Source organism: Vipera ursinii, assembly GCF_947247035.1.
Source record: "Vipera ursinii genome assembly, chromosome: 9".
In the NCBI taxonomy this organism is placed as follows: Eukaryota; Metazoa; Chordata; class Lepidosauria; order Squamata; family Viperidae; genus Vipera; species Vipera ursinii.
Genome location: NC_139523.1, coordinates 6279618 through 6304439, shown reverse-complemented (window position 1 = coordinate 6304439; position 24822 = coordinate 6279618). Strand labels below are relative to the sequence as shown.

The 24822-nt window shown below is 44.3% G+C and overlaps 1 protein-coding gene across 1 annotated transcript in view; it reads left to right on the top strand.

Moving 5' to 3' along the window:
* Positions 1–320: 320 nt before the first annotated feature.
* KCNQ4 (potassium voltage-gated channel subfamily Q member 4) overlaps positions 321–24822 on the top strand; it is a gene marked incomplete at its 5' end in the record, with an annotated part of 122369 nt that continues 97867 nt past the window's right edge. The window contains one exon of the mRNA XM_083370101.1: positions 321–655. Within this exon, the coding sequence (XP_083226227.1) occupies positions 321–655 (335 nt within the window). The remainder of the gene's footprint in view (positions 656–24822) is intronic.

Genomic DNA, 24822 nt, shown 5'->3' with positions numbered 1-24822 from the left:
CCTCTTCCGAGTGGCTTAAAGAAGCGGCGGGGAGCGCGCAAGGCTGCAAGGCAAGAGTCCCCGTGTGCGCCCAGGGCGCATCCCGCGGCGGAGTCCCCTGAGCCCGGGCGAACGAGCGAGCGAGCGAGAGAACGAGCGAGGCTCAATCTCCCTCTTCCTTGCCGGAGGGAAGGACGGCTGCGGAGGGCTAGCGCCAGCGGGCAGGCAGGATCCCGGCGGAACCCCTCGGCCATCCGGCAGCCGGGCCATGCCGGGCTGAGCTGCCGCAGAACTCAGCCTTCTCCATGCCGTGAGCGCGCTCGCCTTTCCTGCCCAGCGCCATGGCCGGGGCTCCCGGCGGAGAACGCTCCGGGCTGTCTCGGTCTTCGGTCTCCGGCGGCGGAGGCAGCGGCAGCGGCGGCGGCAGCAGCGGAGAAGCCCCGCGCGTGGAATTCGTACCTCTGACCGCCGTGCAGACCGAGAAGATCGAGGCCACCCCCGCCGCCGGCGGATCCAGCCCCAGGCGTCTGGGACTGCTCGGGACTCCCTTACCGGTCCCGCGCGGGGGCTCCGGAGCTCGATCCGCGTCGCAGAAGCGATACCGTCGCCTCCAGAACTACCTCTACAACGTTCTGGAAAGACCCCGAGGCTGGGCGTTCATCTACCACGTTTTCATGTAAGTCCTGGGCCTGTCTTTCCTCCTCCCATCCAGAACTTTGTTTCAGGGGATCCAGTCGGTCCCTCTCACCTCTTTTGGGTTGTCAACAAATGCTTCCCCTCGCGTCAGAGTCATTTAACTCTTTTGGTCTTGTAAAGAGGGCCCGGGTTAAGGAGAAGGCGTCCCTGATGGTTTTGTTCACACAACGCAGGGGAACCCGCTTACTGAATTGACCCATTTTCTAAGCTTCGCTAAACCGTAAAAAAAATGAACCAAGGTTCGTACTAGCCAAACTTAGCATGTGTGAATATTGTCCTTAGATTGTTAAGTAGCCAGGTAAGTGCCTTGCAAGAACATAGATTCCTATCTTCGTCTTTCCTCTGTGTCCCTCCTCCCCATCCAAATGAAGATGAAAAGTCACCATATAGTTTAAACCTTGGGAGAGGAACTTTTTTTTTTTGAGGGCGGAGAATGATGGTAATTTGTACTACTATAAGGAAACATTACAACAAAAAACTTTAGGCCTGTTTAATTTCACGGTTAAATGTTGAGTAAGTATATATTAAACAATCTATCTTAAGAGGGTGCTCCATCTGTCTGATGAGCTGGAGTCGAGTGCAGAAAAGCTTATGCAACAATGATTGTTCCAAAGGTTCCCAAGACTATTGAAATGTGCTTGCCGATTGTTCCCGTTAGGTCCATATGTATTAGCTTAGCTGGGCCAATCATCCTGTCCAATAAATCAGGCAAAGTTTTGCCGGCATGCTTGGGTGTGAGTGTGGTGCCTCTGAGGCTGTCACAAGGCAGCTTGAGAAGATGCTGAACTTCTCCACTTCTGAACTGGGAAGCTACTGCTAAATTCAAGGATCCTTGGAACGCAGCCTTTCCTAAAAGGATGCTCACCAGGTATGCTTGATCCACCGCTTTAGAATGTTTAGCCAAGCTGTCTGGAGATCATCAAACTGGACAAGGTTTATTAGCAAGGTCTCTCCCACCCACTTGCCTCCCTAAATTGCACTTTAATAAAATCCAAAAGCAGATTTCAGCCAATCCAGTCTGAGCACTGTAAAGGAAAGAGTAAAATGCCCCCTCCTTTCCCCTCTTCCCACTTGTCTTGGTTCCCCCCCCCTCCAACTTATAAGAAGCACTAGAATCATAGGATTGGGAGGGACCTTGGAGGTCTTCTAGTCCAGCCCTCTACCCAAAGCAAGAGTCAAAGTCTTGTTCATTGTTGAAGCAAGAGAAATCACAGTGCACAGGAAGATTGATTTCTTCTTTGGCAAAGTATCTTCTCCTCTTCTCCCCCCTCCCCCCCCCCGTTCCAGGACCCTTATGGATGCTTACCTGTGCTCATCCTTACCTAGATGTCCCTGATTACTACCTTTGCTTGCATAACCTTGTATGGTGTTCCACCCAGGGTTGCTGGATACAAGATGGGGAGTAAATAAAATTTATAAATAAGTAAAAATTATAAATAAAATTATAAATAAATCCTGAAGTGCTTCCCACATGAAAGCAACCACCATGGTTTTTCTACTCTGTCTAGCTAGCTGCCAAAGTGACAAGACAATTCCAGGAAGAAACTACATTTGTATCATATAATCAGATCTAGATTGTCATCCTGGGGATGGAGAGCCCAGCCTGATATCCTGGTTTAGGAGCTTACAAAACCCTGCTGAGTGCTGGAATCATCATCATGGGAGGGGGGGTGCACGGTCAACCCTGCAAAATTTGGAGCCTAGGAAGCGTCTCTTCTTGCTGATTAAAGAAAGGGTCAAGAAATAATTGGCACAAAGATTTATTCTATATAATTCTAAAGCTCTCGTGGCTTTTAACGGAGAGGAGTTGAGTTGGGAAGATGCCCTGTGCTTACAAGAGTTGTGTAAGTCCCAGAGAGTGACTCGGTCTGCAGCTGCGCCATGCGCTTCACTGGCTCCGTTACAAACCCACATCCTGTTTTTACTCAACATGATAATCTGATTGTTCTTGACAGGTTTGCTTCTTTCTTTGTGGCTTAACCTGTGGTATGAACTCGATAGGCTGGGTTAGGTTTATGGGTCCACATTGATGAATTCAGCGACCAAGTTGACTTGGTTGAGCGAGACGTTCCAACTTTTCCCCCAAAGAACTTTCCAACAAGTTTCAGCAGATGGAAGATGGTGGGGCGAAAAGCACTACTCAGATTCTCCCACAGTGTTTAGTTTGCATTTTAAAAAGTGCTTTTAAAGATGGATTTGGTCTTACATTTTGCTGCAGCCTTGTAGTTCCTGTAGCATCCCAGATGCTTCCCTATTTAATCTCCAGCTCAGATATTTCCAGATATGTACTGCAGCTTCATAATAAAAAATATATATATTTATTCGAAGTGCACCCACGCTGGTAGATGCAAATCTGCATAGGCTCATTTACAGCAGTCAATTTAAATTTAGAAATAATTACTAGGATTTATTTAAATTTCAAGGAGATTAACCTCTAATGACCCATCCAAAATAACCTTGATCAAATTAAAATTCAGTTAATTTTGACTCCATCGCTAACCCTTCAGTTATAGTTAATTAATTCGTAATGAATATGAACAAGTGTAAAAAAAAAATGAACATAAAACAGAGCCTGGTGGATTCCCTCCTCCCCCACCAAGTCTTTCCTTAAAAATCACTCCTAAAAAAATTAGATCGTTGCACCCAAATGATTTCAAAGTTTTAAACAAGCACTAATCCAAAAATTATATTGAATAGGCAGTGGGGATGAAGTTCATTTCCCATTCCGATTCCTTCCAACCTTCTCTAAAATTAAATCAGCTCGCCTTGGGTTAGTAACCTCATTCATTCTCCAGAAATTGAATTTAAGATACAATGAAGAGTTTGAGATTTGGTGGCTGATGGAAAGAAGCCTAGAGAGAGTGAGTCAGAGGAGGAAGAGGAAAGGAGGGGAGGAAGAAGATTGGAATGGGGAAGGAAGGAAATGAAAGAAAGAGAGGGAGAGAGGAAAGAAGGGTAGAAAAGAAAGAATAAGGAAGGAAAAGAAGGAAGGAAGGAAGGGAGAAAGAAAGGGAATTAAAAAAGGAAGAAAGGGAATAAAGGAAAGAGGAAGGAAGAAAGGAGACAAAACAAAGAGGGAAGGAAGGGACGGAGGGAGGAAGGAAGGAAGGAAGGAAGGAAGGAAGGAAGGAAGGAAGGAAGGAAGGAAGGAAGGAAGGAAGGAGGGAAGGAAGGAAGGAAGGAAGGAAGGAAGGAAGGAAGGAAGGAGGGAAGGAAGGAAGGAAGGAAGAAAGGAGGGAAGGAAGGAAGAAAGGAAGGAAGGAAGGAGGGAAGGAAGGAGGGAAGGAAGGAGGGAAGGAAGGAAGGAAGGAAGGAAGGAGGGAAGGAAGGAAGGAAGGAAGGAAGGAAGGAAGGAAGGAAGGAAAAGGAAGGAAGAGAAAAACTGGATCTATACCAGGATATATATACAAATTGTCAGTGCTTTTTTTGTAAAAGAAAAAGGTGCCGGAACTCACACGTCACACAACCCGCCTTGCCTACCCTACAAGGTTCCATCCAAAAAAGGTGCCGGAACTCCGTTCTGGGCGTTCTATGAGAAAAAAAAAGCCCCTGCAAATTGTACATAAGCATTTCAATGAACTGTAGCCATCATCATCTTTCAATGAAACATGATTTGTTCCTAAGTTGCTAATCACATGCTCTCTGCAGACAATCATAGTTGGGGCCATATGCTTTGCCTTTCAAACAATGAAGAAGAAATCTTTTAGTACAAAACAGGGCACTGAGAATCTGCTTTCTCTGTCCAGATATCACTTTCCAAGCATTAGGAATATAATTCAAAAGAATTCAAACCTCTTAAAATACTACATCAAGTTTGAAAGTTGAGATAATACATGTTTCTCCCTATAGGACCAAGCAAACATATCTTTGAATAAAGCATTAACCTCATTTTATCTCCTGATGAATTTACACAAGCCTTTGCTATATAAACTCAGTGGGGTCCAAGGAATCTAAAATATTGTTTTGGGTTAAATATGATATAATCCAGGAACAACGGAATGTTTTGGCCCTGATGTTAATATCTTTTCCTAGTGTCTGGGCAAAACAGGAATCTCAGATTCTTGATTCAGCATTAAAGTTGCATATCGGTTTGATAAACTTGATTAGTTTTTATTCTAGTGGTTTGAGTCAGCGTGTAATGTGGAAGCCAGCCCATTGAACTGGCTTCTGACTGTGCAAACCAGAAAAGGGAACAATTCAGCAAACAGGTTAAAGATGCTATGTGAACTATACAATAACTACATGGTAGAACTAAGCCTCTTAAGGGCTGGCCAGATGCATCTATGACCTGAGGCCATCACATTACATTTCATAATGTAATCATGCAGTGGCACACTTGCATAATGGCATATTTTGCACAATGAGACATGTAACATCGCTGCCGTTTCCTACCCCTCACCCCACCCTGCTTTGGCTACCTGTACCGAAGTGTAATGGCATGTGAGAAAGACTTTGAGAAAGCGAGTGAAGAGCTGCTGCTGACCTGGATTACAGCCATAGAAAGAGACTCAGAGACTCCTTAAGTTCTCAGGCTGTGAAGGAGACGGCGGCCGATTTATGTTTTCAGACTTGCAAGATTCTGTTAATGTAGCCTTACGGATAAAGTAGATGTAGCTCATCTGGTCAGTTTCCTGTCTGGTATAACTGGGAAGGCGGACATCAGTCTTGCAAATCCGAAAGTACGAATCCCCCTCTGTCTCCTTTATAGCCTGAGAATCGAAGGAGCTTCCTTTCAGAGTCTTGTTTCTGTGCCCATTGTGCAGCTGTGGGCTATATTCTCTCTCTCTCTCTTTTTTTATCCCATTTATATCCCGCCCTTCTCCGAAGACTCAGGGCGGCTTACAATCTAAAGCACAAACCAATGTGCTTAGCAATAGCCTTCATTCTATGTATATGCCTACTTATTAGGGCTTTTGCCCCCCCCCCCAGGCATTATTACAAAGTCAGCTTATTGCCCCCAACAATCTGGGCCCTCATTTTACCTACCTGGGAAGGATGGAAGGCTGAGTCAACCTTGAGCCTGGTGGGACTCGAACCTGCACTAATTGCAGGCAGCTGGTGTTACTTAAGGAGGCATGAGCCCACTGCTCCACCCAGGCTATTTATCTGCTTCTTCCCTAAGCAGCATCTGTTGCCCCTGTTTCTCAGGGTCTTTCTCACATACCACTATGACCTTTTACTTGAGGAACAGTTGTTTGCATTCTTCCTGCTTCCCCCCCCCCCCGGATTTGGACACCTTAACTTCTGTAGGAGCCTGGATGTTGCTTCAAAAGAGTTTGAGTTATTTCATTCATTTTGGAAGGGCCGATAAGGCACGGTGATGGAGTGATTTTCTTTTCTTTTTTTGTAATGCAGGATGAAGCCTGCAGGAAAATGGCTTTGTTTTTTCCAGCCTACATGGGTAAACAAGTTTTTTTCTTCCCACTTGCTGAGAGGTGGCTTTTAAAAGTAGTCCTAGGACATGTTTGGTCAAATTGCAAGAGAGAGCTCTAATCGCAAGAGAGAGCTCTAAGTGCTGATGCTTCTCAGCTCTAGCCTTCATCAGCTTGGGGCCAGGCTGATGGGGTGGCTCAGGTGTTGCCTGGATCAAGACCTTCTTTAGTCCAATAACCCTTACTCGATTCATGGTTCACCATATCTTTGCCACCCGACGGCATTTGGTCTACGGTATTTGGTAAAGCATGTCGTGTGAAGACATCCACGATGTTTTGGTCCACGTGGGCTAAGGGCTTCCCATTTTGAAGCACACAAGGCGAGAGTTTCTAGGCCATCGACCGCAATCAAGGTCCGGTTGAACCCAGAAAAGTAGGGTATTTCAAGCAGGCATTTCATTGGGCTTTTACATCTCGATTTGTTAGGATTACTGTTATTGTATTGTACTGGCTGGGTTTATTAATTTGATTACTTTACTCCACTTCTACCTGTTGTGTTTTTAACTGGCTCTAAGCAGCCTAGAATCCTATGACGGGTAGTATGGAACTGCCTTAATTGGCCGAAAGGGAGTAAAAGAGCAGGTGGATGAGGGCAGCCCTTCTCTCTCATAAGCCTTTCCCCCAAAGAGATATGGTTTGCACACGAGCCTACACACACACACACACACACACACAATTTCAGCATATTGTGCAAATCCTGCAACCTGCACCTCTCTTTGGTTGTACCCCATGTTACTGCCACTATTTCTGTGAGAGACTGTGGGGAGCCTTGGAAAGGAATGAAACAGAGTAACAGAATAATAGAGTTGAAGGGGACTTGGAGGTCTTCTAGTCCAACCCCCTGCTCAGGCAGGAGACCTATACATTTCAGACAGGTGGCGTCTAGTCTTTTCTTAAAAACCTCCAGTAATGGAACACTCACAACTTCTGGAGCCAAGCTGTTCCACCGGTTAATTGTTCTAACTGTTAGGAAATTTCTCCTTCGTTTGAGGTTGCTTCTCTCCTTGATTAGTTTCCATCCGTTGTTTCTTGTCCTGCCTTCTGATGCTTTGGAAAACAGGTTGGCACCCTCTTCTTTGCGCTAGCCCATCAAATATTTTAGCCTTGGTGGAGCAGTGGGCTAATGCCTCCTTAAGTAACACCAGCTGCCTGCAATTAGTGCAGGTTCGAGTCCCACCAGGCTCAAGGTTGACTCAGCCTTCCATCCTTCCGAGGTAGGTAAAATGAGGACCCAGATTGTTGGGGGCAATTAAGCTGACTTTGTAAAAATGCCGCTGGGGGTGTGTGTGAAAGCCCTAATAAGCAGGCATATACATAGAATGAAGGCTATTGCTAAGCACATTGATTTGCCGCCCTGAGTCTTCGGAGAAGGGCGGGATATAAATGGGATTAAAATAATAATAATAATAAAATATTGGAACACTGCTATCATCAACACCCTAATCATCTTTGCCGCTCTTTTCTGTACTTATTCCAGAGTCTCTAGATCTGTAAACATAAACCATCAAGAGATAGAAGGTGAAACTCTTGGTGGCTTATCTCATAAGGTAGCAGGAAATCTAAGAAAAATCTAAGAAAAAAAAACATTTCCAATCATTCAACAAGATCCCACCTTAATTCCCACCTTAACTTTAAAGAAGTTAAGGATATTCTTCCTGTACTTTGCAAGATTTTTTTTATCATTCAAGAAGCGAAACATCTTCAAAGAAAAACAAGAATGTCCAGTTGCCTCCTGAAAAAGCACCTTTGGGAGAACCATGATTGGGAGAACCCGTGGATAGGGCTCGCAACTTGGGAGTCCTAGATTCACGGCTTACCCTGGAAGACCATATAGTAGCCGTGACTAGGGGGGCTTTCGCCCAGGTTCGCCTGGTGTGCCAGTTGCAGCCCTATCTGGACCGGGATGCCCTGTGTACGGTCACTCATGCGCTCGTGACCTCTCGCCTGGACTACTGCAATGCTCTTTACATGGGGCTTCCCTTGAAGACCACTCGGAGGCTCCAACTGGTACAGAATGCGGCCGCGAGAGTTGGCTTGGGAGTTTCCTGGTACTCCCATGTTACACCTTTGCTCCGCGAGCTGCATTGGCTACCAGTTGTCTTCCGGGTGAGGTTCAAGGTCTTGGTCATGATCTTTAAGTCCTTACATGGCATGGGTCCGGGGTACCTAGGGGACCACCTGCTGCCGGCGTCAACTTCCCTCCGCCCCGTGCGTTCCCACAGAGAGGGCCTCCTCAGGGTGCCTCCGGTCAGGGAATGTCGACTGGTGGCCCCCAGGGGGAGGGCCTTCTCTGTGGGCGCTCCGGCTCTATGGAACCAACTGCCGGTTGAGCTCTGGACGGCACTGGACCTTCGCTCCTTCCGGCACGGTCTGAAGACCCATTTATTTGAACAAGCTGGTCTGGCCTGATGGGGGACGTTAGGGGTTTTTAACGGGTTTCTTATATTGTTATTGTTTTTTATCTGGGCACTTATTTAATTCCCTTTTAACTTTTGTATTTGTTATTTATATATGCCCTGTTCACCGCCCTGAGTCCTTCGGGAGAAGGGCGGTATACAAATTTAATAAAATGAAAAATGAAATGAAATGAAATGATCTGGAGGACCAAGAATCTCTCTAGACATTTACAAGATTCTGTATTTTCCCCAGAATAGTATCCCCTAGACCAGGGGTCTTCAAATTTGGCTCTTTTATGACTTGTGGACTTCAACTCCCAGAATTCCTCAGCCAGCAAGAGTTGAAGCCCACAAGTCATCAAAGGGCCAAGTTTGAAGATCCCTGCCGTAGACCTTACTCCTCTTGCTTTCTTGGTCTTACCCAGGCTTCAACTGGACCATCTGCCTCTTCAGGGTCTCCAGAAATATATTTTTTTGGTTTTACAGGAGCAGGAATTTATTTCCTAGTGGTCTTTTAGGCACTTGTTATTATTATTTTTTTCTATTGCCGACTTTAAAACAGTGTTTTTCAACATTTGGCAACTTGTTCCTGGCAACTTGCTTAGCAGTCACACTTGAGATGGGCTAGTCAGTCATTAAACGAAGCGGTCACTAAATGAAACCATGATTGTTCACAAGACCTCAGTTCAATTTTCTTTTGCTTTGTAGACCTGCAAAAGTTGTAAATGGATTGATCTTAAAATTACTTTTTCATCACGGTTGTAACTGAGAATAAATCAGGACTATCTTAAATGTTGTTACTCCACTCTTCTTACGGGAATTGGTGGATGTTTCATAGGCTCAGTACTGATTTATGTTTTAGATGCAGTTAATCCTCCAGTATCCAGATAAAAAATTATGCCCAACACACTTTTTATTAGCTAATGTTCCTTGCAGTGTCCCAGGGCTTGGGGAAAAAACAAAGAGAGTTCCTATGGCAATACAGCGATTAGTAATTAGATTACCAAGATTAACCATGAATCCTGATTTGTTCCTTGTGAGAATGCAATGCACTTATTTCTTTTGCTTGTAAATGGAAAATGAAATGAATGCACGATGTGGCGTTCACAGCCTAGGCAGAAAGAGCTTGTGAAGCTCATTTCCAATTACCCCTAATTAGCCAGAAGAGCTTTTCATCCTGACTCTGATACTTTTGGGATATTTTATTTATTTCTCATTATTCACTTCAGCCAACCTATTTTATGTTTCCTCCCATTTTTATCCGGGCTGTCTTTTTCTTTTCTTTGTCCCCTGGTCGCTTCGAGCACTCAAGAAAGGCGCTATCCATCTTCTTCAACTTGCTCCCCTCTGGAAGAACTAGGTGGTAGCACCCATGATTGCCTCCGTGCCCCCTGGTTTGTTGCTTGAGCCTAATGGGAGCTGTGCTCCAACTCATCTGAAGGATATTAAGTTGAGAAAAGCATCTCTGAGTCCTTTGAGAAATGCCCAGTTGTATTTGGGGATTTGGATTTATGTTCGCTTAGTGTCCTTGACTTATGACCACAATTGGGATCTGAATTCCTGTTGTCAAGCAAGGCAGTTGTTGAGTGAGTTGTGCCTAATCTTATGACCTTTTTGCCATAGATCACTATAGCTCTTAAATGAATCACGTGATCTCTAGGAGCAGGGGTCCTCAAACTTGGCCCTTTTATGACTTGTGGACTTCAACTCTCAGAATTCCTCAGCCAGGCACGCTGGCTGAGGAATTCTGGGAGTTGAAGTCCACAAGTCATAAAAGGGCCAAGTTTGAAGACCCCCGGCTAAGAGAATCCGGCTTCCCCCATTGACTTTGCTTGTTGAAGCCAGCTGGGAAGGTTGCAAATAGGGACCACATGACCTTGGATGCTGCAGCCATCATACATACGTGCCAGTTGCCAAATACCTGAATCTTGATCATAGGATTGGGGAGATGCTATGATGTTCCCAAGTGTGAGAACCTGTCTAGATTACTTTTTTCAGTGCCATTATAAGTTCAAATGGTTGTTAAACGAAGGGTTATAAATGGAGGACTACATACTTGTATTATACATAGCCAATTCATTTTATTTGCTGGAGTTTTACACCCTGCTTTTTCGTTAGCTTGTTGCCCTGAACTTTCCAGAAGATCCAAGTGGACGGCATTTTCTCCTCCAACGTCTTACTGACTACACTCTAAAGTAGATTGAGCGGACAGATCAAAGTCACAACAAGCTTCTGTCTCAAGTGCATCCACTTTTGGTCACCAGGATATCAAAAAGACTTTTGAGACTCTAGAAAAAGCAGGCTGAAAAATAGCTTTTATCCGTGGGCTGTTAGGCTTTTAAATGGGACATAATCTTATGCAGAATTGACTTGGGAGGCCGGTGTGTGGTGTAGTTGGTTCACATCGTGTGGTGGGATGGAGGGTTTGTTGTCACTGTGTGTTGGGGGGAGAGAGCACGGGGGGGAGGCTCAGCTAATCTCAATGTACACATGTTGTACTTTGACAATAAAGGTTTATTATTATTATTATTATTAGAAGTTGTTCAGCGAAGAGCAACAAAGCTGATTAGGGGACTGGAGGCTGAAACGTATGAAGAACGATCACTGGAATTGGATAGGTCTAGTTTAATGAAAAGAAGTTTTAAGGGTGACATGATAGCAGTGTTCCAATATGTAAAGGAGAAAAGTGGGTCAACCTATTCTCCAAAGCACCCGAAAGCAGAACAATAGATGGAAATTAATCAGGGAGAGATCCAAACTAGAACTAAAGAGAAATTTCCTGATAGTCGGAACAATTAATCAGTGGAACTGCTTGGCTCCAGAAGTTGTGGGTGGCCCATCACTGGAGGTTTTAAAGAAGAGATTGGACACCCATTTGTCTGCAATGGAATAGGGTCTCCTGCCTGAGCAGGGGGTTGGACTAGATGACCTCCAAGTTCCCTTCCAACTCTGTTATTCTGTTAAGTTTTAATAGTGAATGCTATCCTGGCACTCATCCAGGCAAATGTGCTTACTTGTTTATTCAGTCAGTTTGTATGGCTAATTTGTATGGCTAATTAGTGCAGGTTCGAGTCCCACCAGGCTCAAGGTTGACTCAGCCTTCCATCCTCCCGAGGTAGGTAAAATGAGGACCCAGATTGTTGGGGGCAATCAAGCTGACTTTGTAATAATGCTGCTGGGGTGTGTGTGTGAAAGCCCTAATAAGCAGGCATATACATAGAATGAAGGCTCCTGCTAAGCTTGTAAGCCGCCCTGAGTCTTCGGAGAAGGGCGGGATATAAATGGAATTAAAATAAAAAATAAAAATAAAATAATTAAACCGTACGTGATCTTCACAAGGGGCTCTGAGCAGCAAAATAAAACTAAAAGCAATTACAACCAGCTATGTACAAAAATTACAACATGTGTCAAGATTCAAACGTTTTTAGTTTTTAAGTCTATTTCCCTTCTTCCCCCTCCTTCATGCAAATAACATTGAATAGTTTCTAAAACAATGTATTATTTTTTTTAAAAAAAAACGTAACAAAAATATTAGGAAAGGTCAAACATCACCTTTCATCATTTTTCCTTTTTTTAATATGTCTGCTTCTCAAAACGGAATGCTATTATATTGAAATTCTGTTCTCAGCCTTGCTTTTTCTATGTATTCGTTATTTGTTCTGGTTTTATTTTAATGCTTTAGCATAGTGTTTACCAAACCTGGGTAAATTATGGAAATTGGGTAAAAGTGGTTTTTCTGTAGATAGCCACACACAAACCCATTACTCAATCACAACGCAGACTTTTAAACTGACTCAAAGTGTTTTTACCTACATGGGGTGGAAAGGAATTTCTGATCAGTGGTTTGGGGCAGGAAAGGAAAAAGATTGGGATGGATTGCCTTAGCATCACATCAGATAAATAAGCACTGGGTTTCTGAATTCCTCCTGGATTTTAAGAAGGGGGTATGTTTTTCTGCTCTGGATGTAGTTGCATTTTATGATTTGCATAAGGTACTTTATTTATTTATTTTGATATCAAATTTAGAGACCACCCATCTCACTCACAGTGTGACTATGGGTGGTGGATGCTTGACCAACACTTGCCTTTCACCTGTCTGGATGCATGGACTCCAGTTGATTTGCCTTTTGAATTAAAACCGGACTGTTGGCATCGCCGGCAATGAAGCTCACAAGGCAAGACATTTATAAAAACTCTGCTCTGAACTGAGAGAAATGCAATTTCTTTTAGTGAAAGCTTTGGATTTTTGAGAAGCTATCACTTATTTTAATGACTCTAGAGAGTCATTATTTAAATTTACATTCCCAAACTGCTGGCAGGAGGATTTCATGAGAATCCTTATCAGTAGGGACTTTGCCCTCACGTCTTCAGGGACGTAGGAACGCTCTTTCGTGTCCTTTATATATTGTCCCTTTTGTGGCAAGGCTTCTTCTGATCTCCCCAATTGTCTCTAAATTTGAGGGTCATACTGATCAATTCTATGTTTTTAAGGGATGCTAACATGACACCAGGATACCTGGCGGCCCAATATCTTCATCAAATCACACAATCATGCAAAACATTTAATTAGATAAATTGTTTTGTTGTTTTATTGGGTTTTCCCCTCCCAATCTTTTTGTTGCATTAAACTCTTTCTCTTTTTCTACCGTAAAGGCTGGCCAAAGACTATAATAAAGATATTTGATCCGATTTATGTTAAATCTAATCTCTTTTGCAGTTCATCCTTCAGCTTCACCAGCCAGCAAGCTAGATTGAAATCCCGATGAGCTCTAGAGCAGGGGTATCCAGCCTTGGCCACGTTAAAACGTTGTGTGGATTTCAATTCCCAGAATCCCCCAGCCAGCAATTTTGGGAATTGAACTCCACAAGTCTTAACGTTGCCAAGGCTGGACACCTCTGCTCTAGAGGTTTGCAAAAAGTTTTTGAATGTTTGGAGTGTCCACAAAATTGAGGGACAGCAAAGATGAAAAAGGAATGGGAGCGGAATTCTGATGCCAACTTCCCAGCAGCTTTCAGGCTTATTGTAAACATTCAGGCTAATAAAGGGAGGGAGATATGTCTGTTCTTTCCTTCTGTTCCTGCAGGGGCAGGATGGACATTTGATAAAATGAAGTTGCATCCAGAATATAGACCTGTTTTTGACAAGGGCAGAGCCTGGGTATTCCCCGAGATGACTTGCTGCTTTGCCCAATGATGATGATTATGGTAGGCAAGATGGGCAGCTATGTAAATCTATAATATGAAATGGAGCAAAATACAGCACAGAGAGTCCTTGACTTATGACCGGTCACTTAGCAACCATTCAAAGTTATGAACAGCCGTTCATAAGCTGCTTCTGAAGTTTCAACGGCCGCCATCCACTTTGGGGCACATAGCAACTGGCCCACATTTATGGCCGTTTGAAGCATCATGCAGTCACGTGACTGTAACTTTCGACATTTGTGCTGAAAACCGGCATTTACTTCTGGTTTTTTGGCCAGTCCACCCCCATAGGAAACAATGGGTTTGCTTAATGACCACAGCGTTCTCTTAATGACCATGACGTTTGCTTAACAACCACTGCATTCACTTAACCACTGCTGTATTCGCTTGATGATTACTGCATTCACTTCACAATTGCTGCAAACTCACCCACCCCCTGTCAGTCACATGATGCCCCCTTGAGGACTGTCATGACTTGCGACCAGAATTGGCAGGCTCCATTATGGTCATAAGTTGAGAACTGCCTGTAAAATAAGTGGCATCTTTATGTTTGGAGTTAAGAGCCTGAGAAGGACATTTTCTTTCCTACGTTGGGTACGCCATGAAGTTGCTAAGATGGCCTCAGTGAAGCTACCATTCCTAGTTGTGCCTTCCCCCTGGGCCATGATGATATCAGTCAACCTTGCAGGGTTTTTTTTTCTCAAGCTGTCTGAAGGGTCCTGAAGAAACCCAAAGTGCTGTTGGAAGCGGATTCTCCTCCTTGCAACGTCTTGCCTGTCCCAGAAACATCTCAGTGGGTTTGACCCCCTTCACAGATTTTATTCTCAGTAACTGATCAGTGGGAGATGGGACATTTCATCCCAGAAAAATGGCCGTCGGAACTTTTGGACTGGAGACACATCATCAGAACTCCCCAAAGTGCTTTTTTTTTCAAAAGTCAATTGGACTTTCTTGTATTTTTTTTTTGTTTGAAAACATTTCAGTTCTCATCCAAGAAGCCTTTTCAGTTCTGAAAAATTGGGGGGGGAAAGTCCAGGGCTTTTGGAAAAAAGCAGGTTTGGGGAAAAAAATGACCTGGTGGATCGAGAATCTCCATAGACAGCCACCAGAACTCTTGTTCTAACATTGTGTTCTGTTGCTGCACCATCCCTGGGGAACAACGTTCCCTTCCAAGGGCAGGTTGACCCAATCCTGTTGGCTTTTCCGAGGGTCTCAAACCATGTATGTGTTCCTGGATCTGAGAATGATGTGGCTGGCTAGTTACCTAGATGAGTTTTATATTATGTTGCCTGTATTGTTTTTTTTAAAAAAATGTTGCAAAGAGACACTGTTGCGAGATAGGATGCCGTGTAGATCCAACAAGCAAATAAATGAGAAATGAGCAAGCAGTGAGTACTATTGTTCTACAAAGTACCAACAAGCATTAATGATCTGAATTAATAGCCAGGGGTGGCTGTGTTTTTCTTCAGTTCAGCAGAAAGGTTAGTCAGCCAGAGGGACAAGGGGCTGACCGCTGGTGACCTCTAAATCCCTCTGGACCTGGGGTGGAGAGACGGTCTATACAGGCCACTTTCATTTGAAGAGGTTGGAGACCGAATTGCTGCACCCAATTGGTGTCTCTTTTCCACCTAATTGTTGTTGTTGTTGTTAGCTGCGAAGTTGTGTCTGACCCATTGTGACCCCATGGACAATGTTCCTCCAGGCCTTCCTGTCCTCTGCCATCTTCTGGACTCCATTTAAGCTCACGCCTACTGCTTCAGTGACTCCATCCAGCCACCTCATTCTCTGTCGTCCCCTTCTTCTCTCGCCCTCAACCTTTCCCAGCATGAGGCTCTTCTCCAGTGAGTCCTTCCTTCTCATTAGGTGGCCAAAGCATTTGAGTTTTAGCTTCAGGATCTGGCCTTCTAAAGAGCAGTAAGGGTTGATCCACCTAATTAGTTAGCTCAATTTCTGTAAACACTGGAATTGCTGCAAGCTTTGAAGAAAGCAAGAAGGCTATAAATCAAAAAGCAGGTGTTAATTGTTCTCCTGCCAGGAGGTCTTCTGTCTCCCTTTTTCTCCATCTGGTGAAAGGTGGAGAAAACTAATGGAGAAATGCACAAGAGTCAATACAATGTGCTAATTGGTCTTTTCTTATTGTGCGCATCTGGTGCCTGGACACCAGTTGGATTCATGGTATGTTTTGTTTTCCACTTAAATTTAGGTCACATTCTAGCTGTCCCGCTGTGGATTCTACATTTAGATGTTGGGATAGGCAGCACATTTTTTTAACTGGTTTCACTGGTTTTCATAGGTGAGGAAATCAACACAATCTGTGTTCCCCCCCAAAAAAAAAATCCAAACAGCAAAATGTACGGTCTGGAAAATGATTTTTTGATTGCAACTGTCTAGATTCTTAGTTCTCATTGTATGTTTGGTGTGCGCTTAAAAAGATTGTTTAAAGCTAACAATTGTTAGGTTGTGTTCACACTGTACACTCCACCAGGGCAGATACAAAGTTAATAGCTACCTTGATGCAAGGGCATGTTTAGCATATGAACATAGAGCATAGAATAATAGGGTTGGAAGGGACCTTGGAGGTCTTCTAGTCCAACCCCTTGGTTAAGCAGGAGAGCCTACTGTATATCATTCCGGACAAATGGCTGCTTAGTCTCTTCTTAAACACCTTCAGTGATGGAGCACCCACAACTTCTGGAGGCAAGCTGTTCCACTGGTTAATTGTCCTCACTGTCAGGAAATTTCTCAATTCTATCTAGGTTGGATTTCTTTAATGATCTTTCATCTGTTACTTTTTGTCCTGAAGTACGAAACAGAACTCTGAGCAGTTTGGGAAGTTTAGCCACCATAGCTAAACAATCCCAAACCCAAGAACAACAGTGGTTTGATAACCACTGAAATGGTACTGCATTCTGAAACAAATTTTAAGTTAGTCTGTTATTTTGGACCATTAAGAGTTGGTCAACCTTTAGGTTGTTGATCTGATGCCTTTGAATTGTGTGAAGATTGCAGCTCCCCAAATTGTGAATCTTTCTTTTTTTGTCCATGTTAGAATTTTGGGAGTTGCGGCCCTAACATAAAGAGACACTGTCCTCCTGTGTTAATTCTGGCCTTTATTTTCTACAGAAAAGTCCCTGGGCTTCCTGCAGCATAGAGAGATAATGTGATAAGGTAGATGTAATGAATTGGGCTTCAGTTCCGGGAAAGGAAGTGACAGTGCAGAGGAGAATTAGCCAGATCTCTGAACTGAATCAGAAAGCTGATTCAAACTGGATGATTTTGAAGCTGTCTTCACTTGTGCAGAACTGGCCTTATTCCAAGTCAACCCAGTATTACAGTGATCTAGACCAGGGCTTTTCAACCAGTGGTACAGGTACCACCTGTGGTTCATTGGCACCTGGCAGGTGGTACGCAGCCATCCTAGAAAAGTGGTAGCAGGGGAGGGGAATGAGCTGAACCGGTGGCAGCACCGCACAAGCCTGAGCGAGAGATGGCTGGAGCTGCAGGGCTGTCAGGGCTCAGCTGAAGCACCAGGATCAGCGCCAGGCTCCAGCTGGAGCTCAGCGCTGATGCTGGCGCTTCTGAGCCCAGAAGAAGCGCCAATCAGCTGGAATGTTGCAGCATCTCCCGGGTCTTGTGATTTACATTCAGATGCTTGGCAACTGATTCATATTTATGACGGTCACAGTGTCCCAGGGTCATGTGAAGTGACCAAAACCTGCTGCAACCACCCAGCAGAGGGGGGAGGGGAATAAAAACCGAACACCCCCCCAGCCCACCCCGGCTGCCAATCCTCAGTAGAAATGCTCACAACAATGAAAACCTCAGACAGGAGGAAGAGCACCACGGGGCGGGCAGGTAGGTGTCTTACTCAGCTGTGGCTTGGGGGGGCACTTTTTTCAGTGTCACTAAGCGAACTGTTGTATGTCGAGGACTACCTGTACTTCGTCACTTTTTTCCTTTTTTTTTTGGTCATCAAGTTTTTGACACCTTGCTAGGTGACTGGTGGTCCTCGGATGTTGCCATATCCTAAAAGTGGTACAATGGGTGAAAAGGTTGAAAAGCCCTGGCCTAGATTGATCTGGATTGACTTTCCACAAATCAATCTGAATCCCTGACTGATTTTCCAGACCAAATCACTTATTCGAATTGGATTTTTCCTTGTTTATCCAGGCGTCGGGCCAAAGATTCCCCCTTACCTTATTTTTGTCTTTGTCTAAAAGCAGCTGTGTTGGTGAATGACATGGACTGGGGCAATGAGCTGGAAAAACTGTTTGCTCTCCATCCTATATCCTTGGGTTTGAATTCCCGGCCCATATGCTGCCTTTAATACAAAGAGAAGCAGAAATGGCTGGTACTATTACTGAATTTGAGCCTGGTTGCATTTTGTTTCTAGGCAGAATTAGAATTCTTTTTGTCGTGGCATTTGAGCAAAGAAGATTCAAGTTCAGACTTACCGGATTGACTTGCAATACAGGCAGTCCTTACCTGTGGCTGAGCAAGGAGGTTGTTCAACGAGACATTCTCGATTTTACTCCATGGTCGTTAAGTAAATCACAACAGTTGTTAAATGAAATCACGCTACTATGACCGCATTTGGCTTCCCCCCCCTTGACTTTGCTTGCTGGAAAACGAACTGGGAAGGTCACAAATGGCGATAATGTAAACATGGGATGCTGCAATTGTTCATACATTCATGCCGGTTGCCAAGCCCCTGAATTTTGAGGACATGACTGTGGGGATGCTTGTGACGGTCACAGGTGCAAGGGACTGTTGCAAGTCCATTTTTTCAGTGCTCTTGTAACTTCAGTCAGTCATGAAATGAAGGGTTGTAAATTGAGAACGACCCATATTTACCTTTTGTTTGTTTTCATTTTATGTTATAAAAATATTTATGCACTAACATAACTGGGAACACGTTTGAGTGACCCTATAGCTGAAAAAGAAAAATCTCAGGGTAACCAAAAAAAAAAAAATGAGGCAGAAATAAAATCCATGCAAAACGGAAATCACTTTTGCAAGGAACATTATACACAACTTATCTCTCCTGTGTGGTATTCTAGGTATCCTCTTCCTTAGGAGGAAAAAAAAAATCTCTGCTCAGTTTAGCATTTGTAGAACTACATTTTCTGGAATAAAAGAAGTTCTTTCTGATAGAAAAAGTCACCCTATGGATATTGGAAGTAAATTCTTCATTTGTTTGCAAATACTCTGATGACTGGACCTTTGCATTACTAAGTGGAATAGATGGAGATCCTTTTCTTTTTGTAACCTTGGACATTTTTCCAACCTGGTTTCCATTTAGATATGTTGACATGTTGGTTTTTTTCCCCATCTGATGGTGGTCCCCCGTTTCCACATGGTGCATCATTTGCGGGTTTGTTTCAGCTGTGTGGACTTTATTTTTATCTGTGTATCTGTCTCTCTGTCTATGTGATGGCGCAGTGGTTAGAATGCAGTTGTTGTTGTTAGTTGCGAAGTCGTGTCTGACCCATCGCGACCCTATGGAAAATGTTCCTCCAGGCCTTCCTGTCCTCTACCATCTTCTGTAGTCCATCTAAGCTCACGCCTGCTGCTTCAATGACTCCATCCAGCCACCTCATTCTCTGTCGTCCCCTTCTTCTATTGCCCTCAATCTTTCCCAGCATTAGGCTCTTCTCCAGTGAGTCCTTCCTTCTCATTAGGTGGCCAAAGTATTTGAGTTTTAGCAGTACTGCAGGCTAATTCTGCTGACTGCCGACTACTGACTGCCAGGTGTTTGGCAGTTCGATCCTCACCAGCTCACGGTTGACTCAGCCTTCTATCCTTCCAAGGTCAGTAAAATGAGGACTCAGATTGTTGGGGGCCAAATACTGACTCTGTAAACTGCTCAGAGGGCTGTAAAGCATTGTGAAGCAGTATATAAGTCGAAGTGCTATTGCTATTGCGATGTATGTCTTTATATCCCTTTATTATTTTTATAAATAACTCAAGCCTTGGTGGAGCAGTGGGCTAATGCCTCCTTAAGTAACACCAGCTGCCTGCAATTAGTGCAGGTTCGAGTCCCACCAGGCTCAAGGTTGACTCAGCCTTCCATCCTTCCGAGGTAGGTAAAATGAGGACCCAGATTGTTGGGGGCAATAAGCTGACTTTGTAATAATGCCGCTTGGGGGGGGGCAAAAGCCCTAATAAGCAGGCATATACATAGAATGAAGGCTATTGCTAAGCACATTGATTTGTGCTTTAGATTGTAAGCCGCCCTGAGTCTTCGGAGAAGGGCGGGATATAAATGGGATTAAAAATAAAAAAATATATATCTAATATATATTTATCTTCCTCCTCCCACAACAACGGCCCTTTGAGGTAAGTTGGGCTGAGAGAAAGTAACTGCCCCAGGATCACCCAGCTGGCTTTCATAAGGTGGAACTAGAACTCACCGTCTCCCGGTAAATGGCACAAAGTTACTCAGCTGGCTTTCATGCCTAAAGAGGGGCTAGAACTTACCTTATCCTGGTTTCTAGCCTGGTGCTTTGACTACTAGGCCAAGCTTGCACCACGGGAAGTACCTCCAGGCAGTGGTAGCATTCAAATATGTGAGCAACCGGTTCTCTCCATAGATGCCGCTTCCGGAAGTCCATTCTGGGCCTGGGGAATAAAAAAATTAGCTACTGCTTCTGCCGAAGTGGTGCGAACCGGCTGAATCTCACCACTGCCTCCGGGCACTGGAAACAAGGCAGTCCCTTTATGTGGCTAATTTTCTGCTTGCTGTCATCCAGGATCTCCTGGATGAGAGCGATTCTCTTTTCCCGAATTTTGTTTACATAGCACAGTACGTGGAGGGCACCATATTAATAACTCTTGTATAAACTACCTACACGGTTGTTCCCTGAGTGCTGTTCCTTTTGTAGCTAAAATATTCCTAGGCAGGCTGAGCAGGAGAGATATTGACAGCCTTTGAGAGGACTCCAACTTTCTGAAAGATATAAAAGCTTTAGGAAAGAAGCTGCAAGGGGGAAGAGGAGGATGGGACTTCCAATTTCAACATTTTGTTGGAGAACAACAACTAGGGCTATTTCTTCTCTCTCTCTCTCTCTCTCTCCTCTCTCTCTCTCTCTCTCTCCTCTCTCTCTCTCTCTCTCTCTCCTCTCTCTCTCTCTCCCTCCCTCCCTCCCTCTCTCCTCTCTCTCTCCCTCTCTCCCTCTCTCTCTCTGTCTCTCTCTCTCTCTTTTATAAAAGTTTTATTATTTTTTTTAAAAAATTACAGTCTTTAGTGCTTAGTAAGCAACATGTTGTCTGGGTTCAGATACTTAACATTAACTTCTTCAATATAAATCTGTTCACTACTATTTCTTCTCTTATTCTTTGGGCAAAGCCGATAGAACAGGCAGCTGCATTTAATTAAAAAAAATATGTGGGGTCCCTATGAATGTTTCCAAGCCCCAGAATCTGGCTGGCAGGGAGGTGGGACATGTCCTCATTACACCTCTTAACCCGAAAGAGAATGAATGGCAAGTGGACAAAAAGATGGATGCACCTTTTACCCGTACGTGGACTGGTACTGGGCCACGGAATGCCAGCAACCGGTCCGCACAAACAAGCAAAGCCCCATCCGTGGGATGCAGACAGCACACAAAACCACGCCCCCTCCGGTCCGTGGAAAAGCGGTCCCTGGTGCCCAAAAGGTTGGGGACCTCTGTTCTACAGGATTCACCCCTTTTTCTAGTTTTTATCCCTGATCTCTTCAATGCTTGCGCTCCATTTAACGATTCCACTCCTCTTTTCTTTTTTTTGCGAGTGGGGTGGGGTCTTCACTTGTGTGATTGCATGGTTGTCTTTTTCCTAAGTCTTGCCCAAGCTCAGCCCTTCATTGTTTGGAAACTGGAGATGGTTGCAAGAAAAGAAGTGAAATGACTCAGCCCAATTTCTCCTTTTTCATCAGAAAATTTCTGATGAAATGAGCAAAATGAGAAGGAAATTATGGACTCTTTTTTAGAAGGGGAATGTTCCCCTTCTTCCCTCCCCCAGCCTGAAGATCTATTTTCCATGTTATCAGTCTGTGACTCATACGTATGTAGAGGCTTAGAGGTCTACCTATTTAGATCTCTTGTTAAAATCTCACCTTTCTGACTTCGAAGTCCTTGGTGGAGCAGTGGGCTAATGCCTCCTTCAGCAACACCAGCTGCCTGCAATTAGTGCAGGTTCGAGTCCCACCAGGCTCAAGGTTGACTCAGCCTTCCATCCTTCCGAGGTAGGTAAAATGAAGACCCAGATTGTTGGGGGCAATAAGCTGACTTTGTAATAATGCCGCTTGGGGTGTGTGTGAAAGCCCTAATAAGCAGGCATATACATAGAATGAAGGCTACTGCTAAACACATTGATTTGTGCTTTAGATTGTAAGCCGCCCTGAGTCTTCGGAGAAGGGCGGGATATAAATGGGATTTTAAAAAAAAAGTTCAGGGTGCAATGGAAAAAAGCAAGTGAACTGATGGCCACAGGGGAATTGAATCCCATTATTGGCAAGATGTCTCAGTGGTTAAAGACACTGAGCTTGTCAGTTGGAAAGCTGATAGCCCAGGTTTGAGACCCAAGCACTGCGTGATGGTGTGAGCTCCCATTACTTGCTCCAGCTCATGTGAACCTAGTCAGTTTGAAAGCCTGCAGATGCACGTCAATAAATAGATACCACTTTAGTGGGAAGGTAACAGCATTCTGGGCATCTTGGCGTATAATCATGCTGACCACATGTTCACAAAGGGTCTTCAGACAATGCTGGCTCCTTGGCTAAAAAAAGAAGATGAGCACCATCCCCTAGAGCTGTGGTGGCGAACCTATGGCACGCGTGCCACTGGTGGCACGCAGAGCCCTCTCTGTGGGCATGCGCGCCGTCATCCCAGTCCTAGGCCTTCAGCTGGGTTTTATAAAACCTTTTCGCTTTAGGCCTCCACCTCCGTGTGCAAAAAAAAAAAAGGTTAAATTAATCACTCAATCAATTTCAACTTCTCGTGGAAAAAAAAAGATCTCGCAAAGTTGGAATTGATTGATTGAACTTCTTAGTCCTACCCAGTCTGCCATTACCACTGCAGCCACGCCCACCCAATGGGCCACGCCGACCCAATGGGCCATACCCACCCAATGCGCCACGCCCACCCAGCACACACTGATACATAAGTGGGTTTTGGGTTGCAGTTTAGGAACGTGGTCTCTAAAAGGTTCACCATCAGTGAGAATCAGACATGACTGGATAGGGGAAAATTTTACTTTATTGGTACTTTGGTTATGCTGCTTAATGCAAACTGTATGGCCTGTAAATGTTGTTTGCACACCCGGGGATTCAAGATATTACTTCTGTCTTGCCAGCATCAAAATCTTGCTCGGCACATTTTGTCTCCTTCCTTGGATCTCTGTGTTCAGGAAACTAATGGAGGTGCAGGTGGAGTGGGGAGCGGTAAAGAGGTTCTGTCTGTTGCATTCAGTCTACTAGGAATTTATCTAAAACATAATCCCATTCATTTCAATGGGACCTAGTGGAAGACATCTGGTTTGATGGATAGTCTTCCATGGGCTGGGTTGTTTGGTCTCCCACTTCCCAAAATATCATATCTAGGTGTCATAGCATCTCCAGGGGTGGCCCTTGACTTGGGTATTAATGATATGTCAATTTCCGAAAAAAATGTTTATTAATTAAATGTATGTCTCCCATCTTGCCACCAAGTGACTCTAGGCAGCTTACAACGAGAGAAAAAACACAATCTAAAACCGTAATATATCAAAACAATAAATGCTAACCTTAAAATTAACAAAGATGCTTAAGGAAAGAAGCAATATACAATGACATGCCCACACTGGGACCCCAGGCCAGTTGGCAGAACCATGTCTTCGGGTCCTTCTAGATGTTCCAGAAAGTGGGAGCAGAAAAGACTTCTCCTGGACCTCACCAGTCAAAATTCCTTGACTTGTGGGTTCTGCAGCATGCCTCTTCCACTGGAACAACTTGGCTGAGCCAATCCCATTTGGTTGTGATGGTTCTTCAGATAACCTGAGGATCTCCCCAAGTCACCTTTATCCCCATTAAATTTGCAAGGAGTCTTAATTCTCCAAAGTAGTGCCTTGTGCACGTCTAATGCATATGGAAGAGTTGGACATGACTTAGCGACTGAACAACAATAACAACCATGCAGGTGGCGGAATCACGTTTCCACATCTCTAATCAAAAAAGCAGGTCCCCAAGAAGGCTTTTCAGATTGCAACCTGCAGTCTATGGAATCACCTGTGGGCTCCACAGCAGACCAACATGCCTCTGAAGATGCCAGTCCGGGAAATCTGTTCTCTAGACCATGGTCATTAAAACCTGAAGTCCAGCACTGCCCAGCCAATGAACTATTCTGAAGATTTCATAGTAGAAAACCGTGGCACCTTTTGCTTCTGTGAGAAAGGCTAGTGACCGATTGGTGCTGACTGTCTCTCACAACTTCACCCTCGAAGGCATGTTGGAAATAATTTTATTGTGAATGAGCATCCATTTATGACTAACAACTCAGTTTTTTAATTGGTGAGGTGGCAGAAGGCAGAAGGCAGATATAACTCTTTATAAAGCATCTCAGCTGGTGGGAGGCGAGGGGAGGGAGAGATGACCTTGTTTGGCTGGGAAGCTAAGCAAAATCAGACCTGGTTAGTACTTGGATGGGAGACTATCCGCAAGTTGAAAATCACAAGAGAAAGAGTGGGAATGCATTATCATACAGTTGTTAAAGAAACTAAATAAGTATATTCCTGAAGTCGCCAGGAGTTGAGTTCCACTTTAAGGAGCCTTTTCTTTTGCTTTATAAAACAATATTAGGGTAGTTAAAGGCCTGACATAACTCTGTGCCTTCCTGGTGAGTATGAGGCTGAAAGACTCAGATTCTCAGCCAACACAGTCTTGGGAAGACACAACACTTCTGGTGGCATTAAGTTGGGTCCTTTGCAGATGCCATAGTGGTGCTAATCCTTCACAAATGTTGAAAACAGAGCTGTGTCATCGGCTCCAACTGGAAAGCGTTATCCCCTTTCAGATGAAGGGGATTCTTGAAGATTGCACGTTGCTCTGTGAGTTGAATCAATTGGTATGGATACCCCTTAGCCCAGGGGTCTCAGTATGCTGG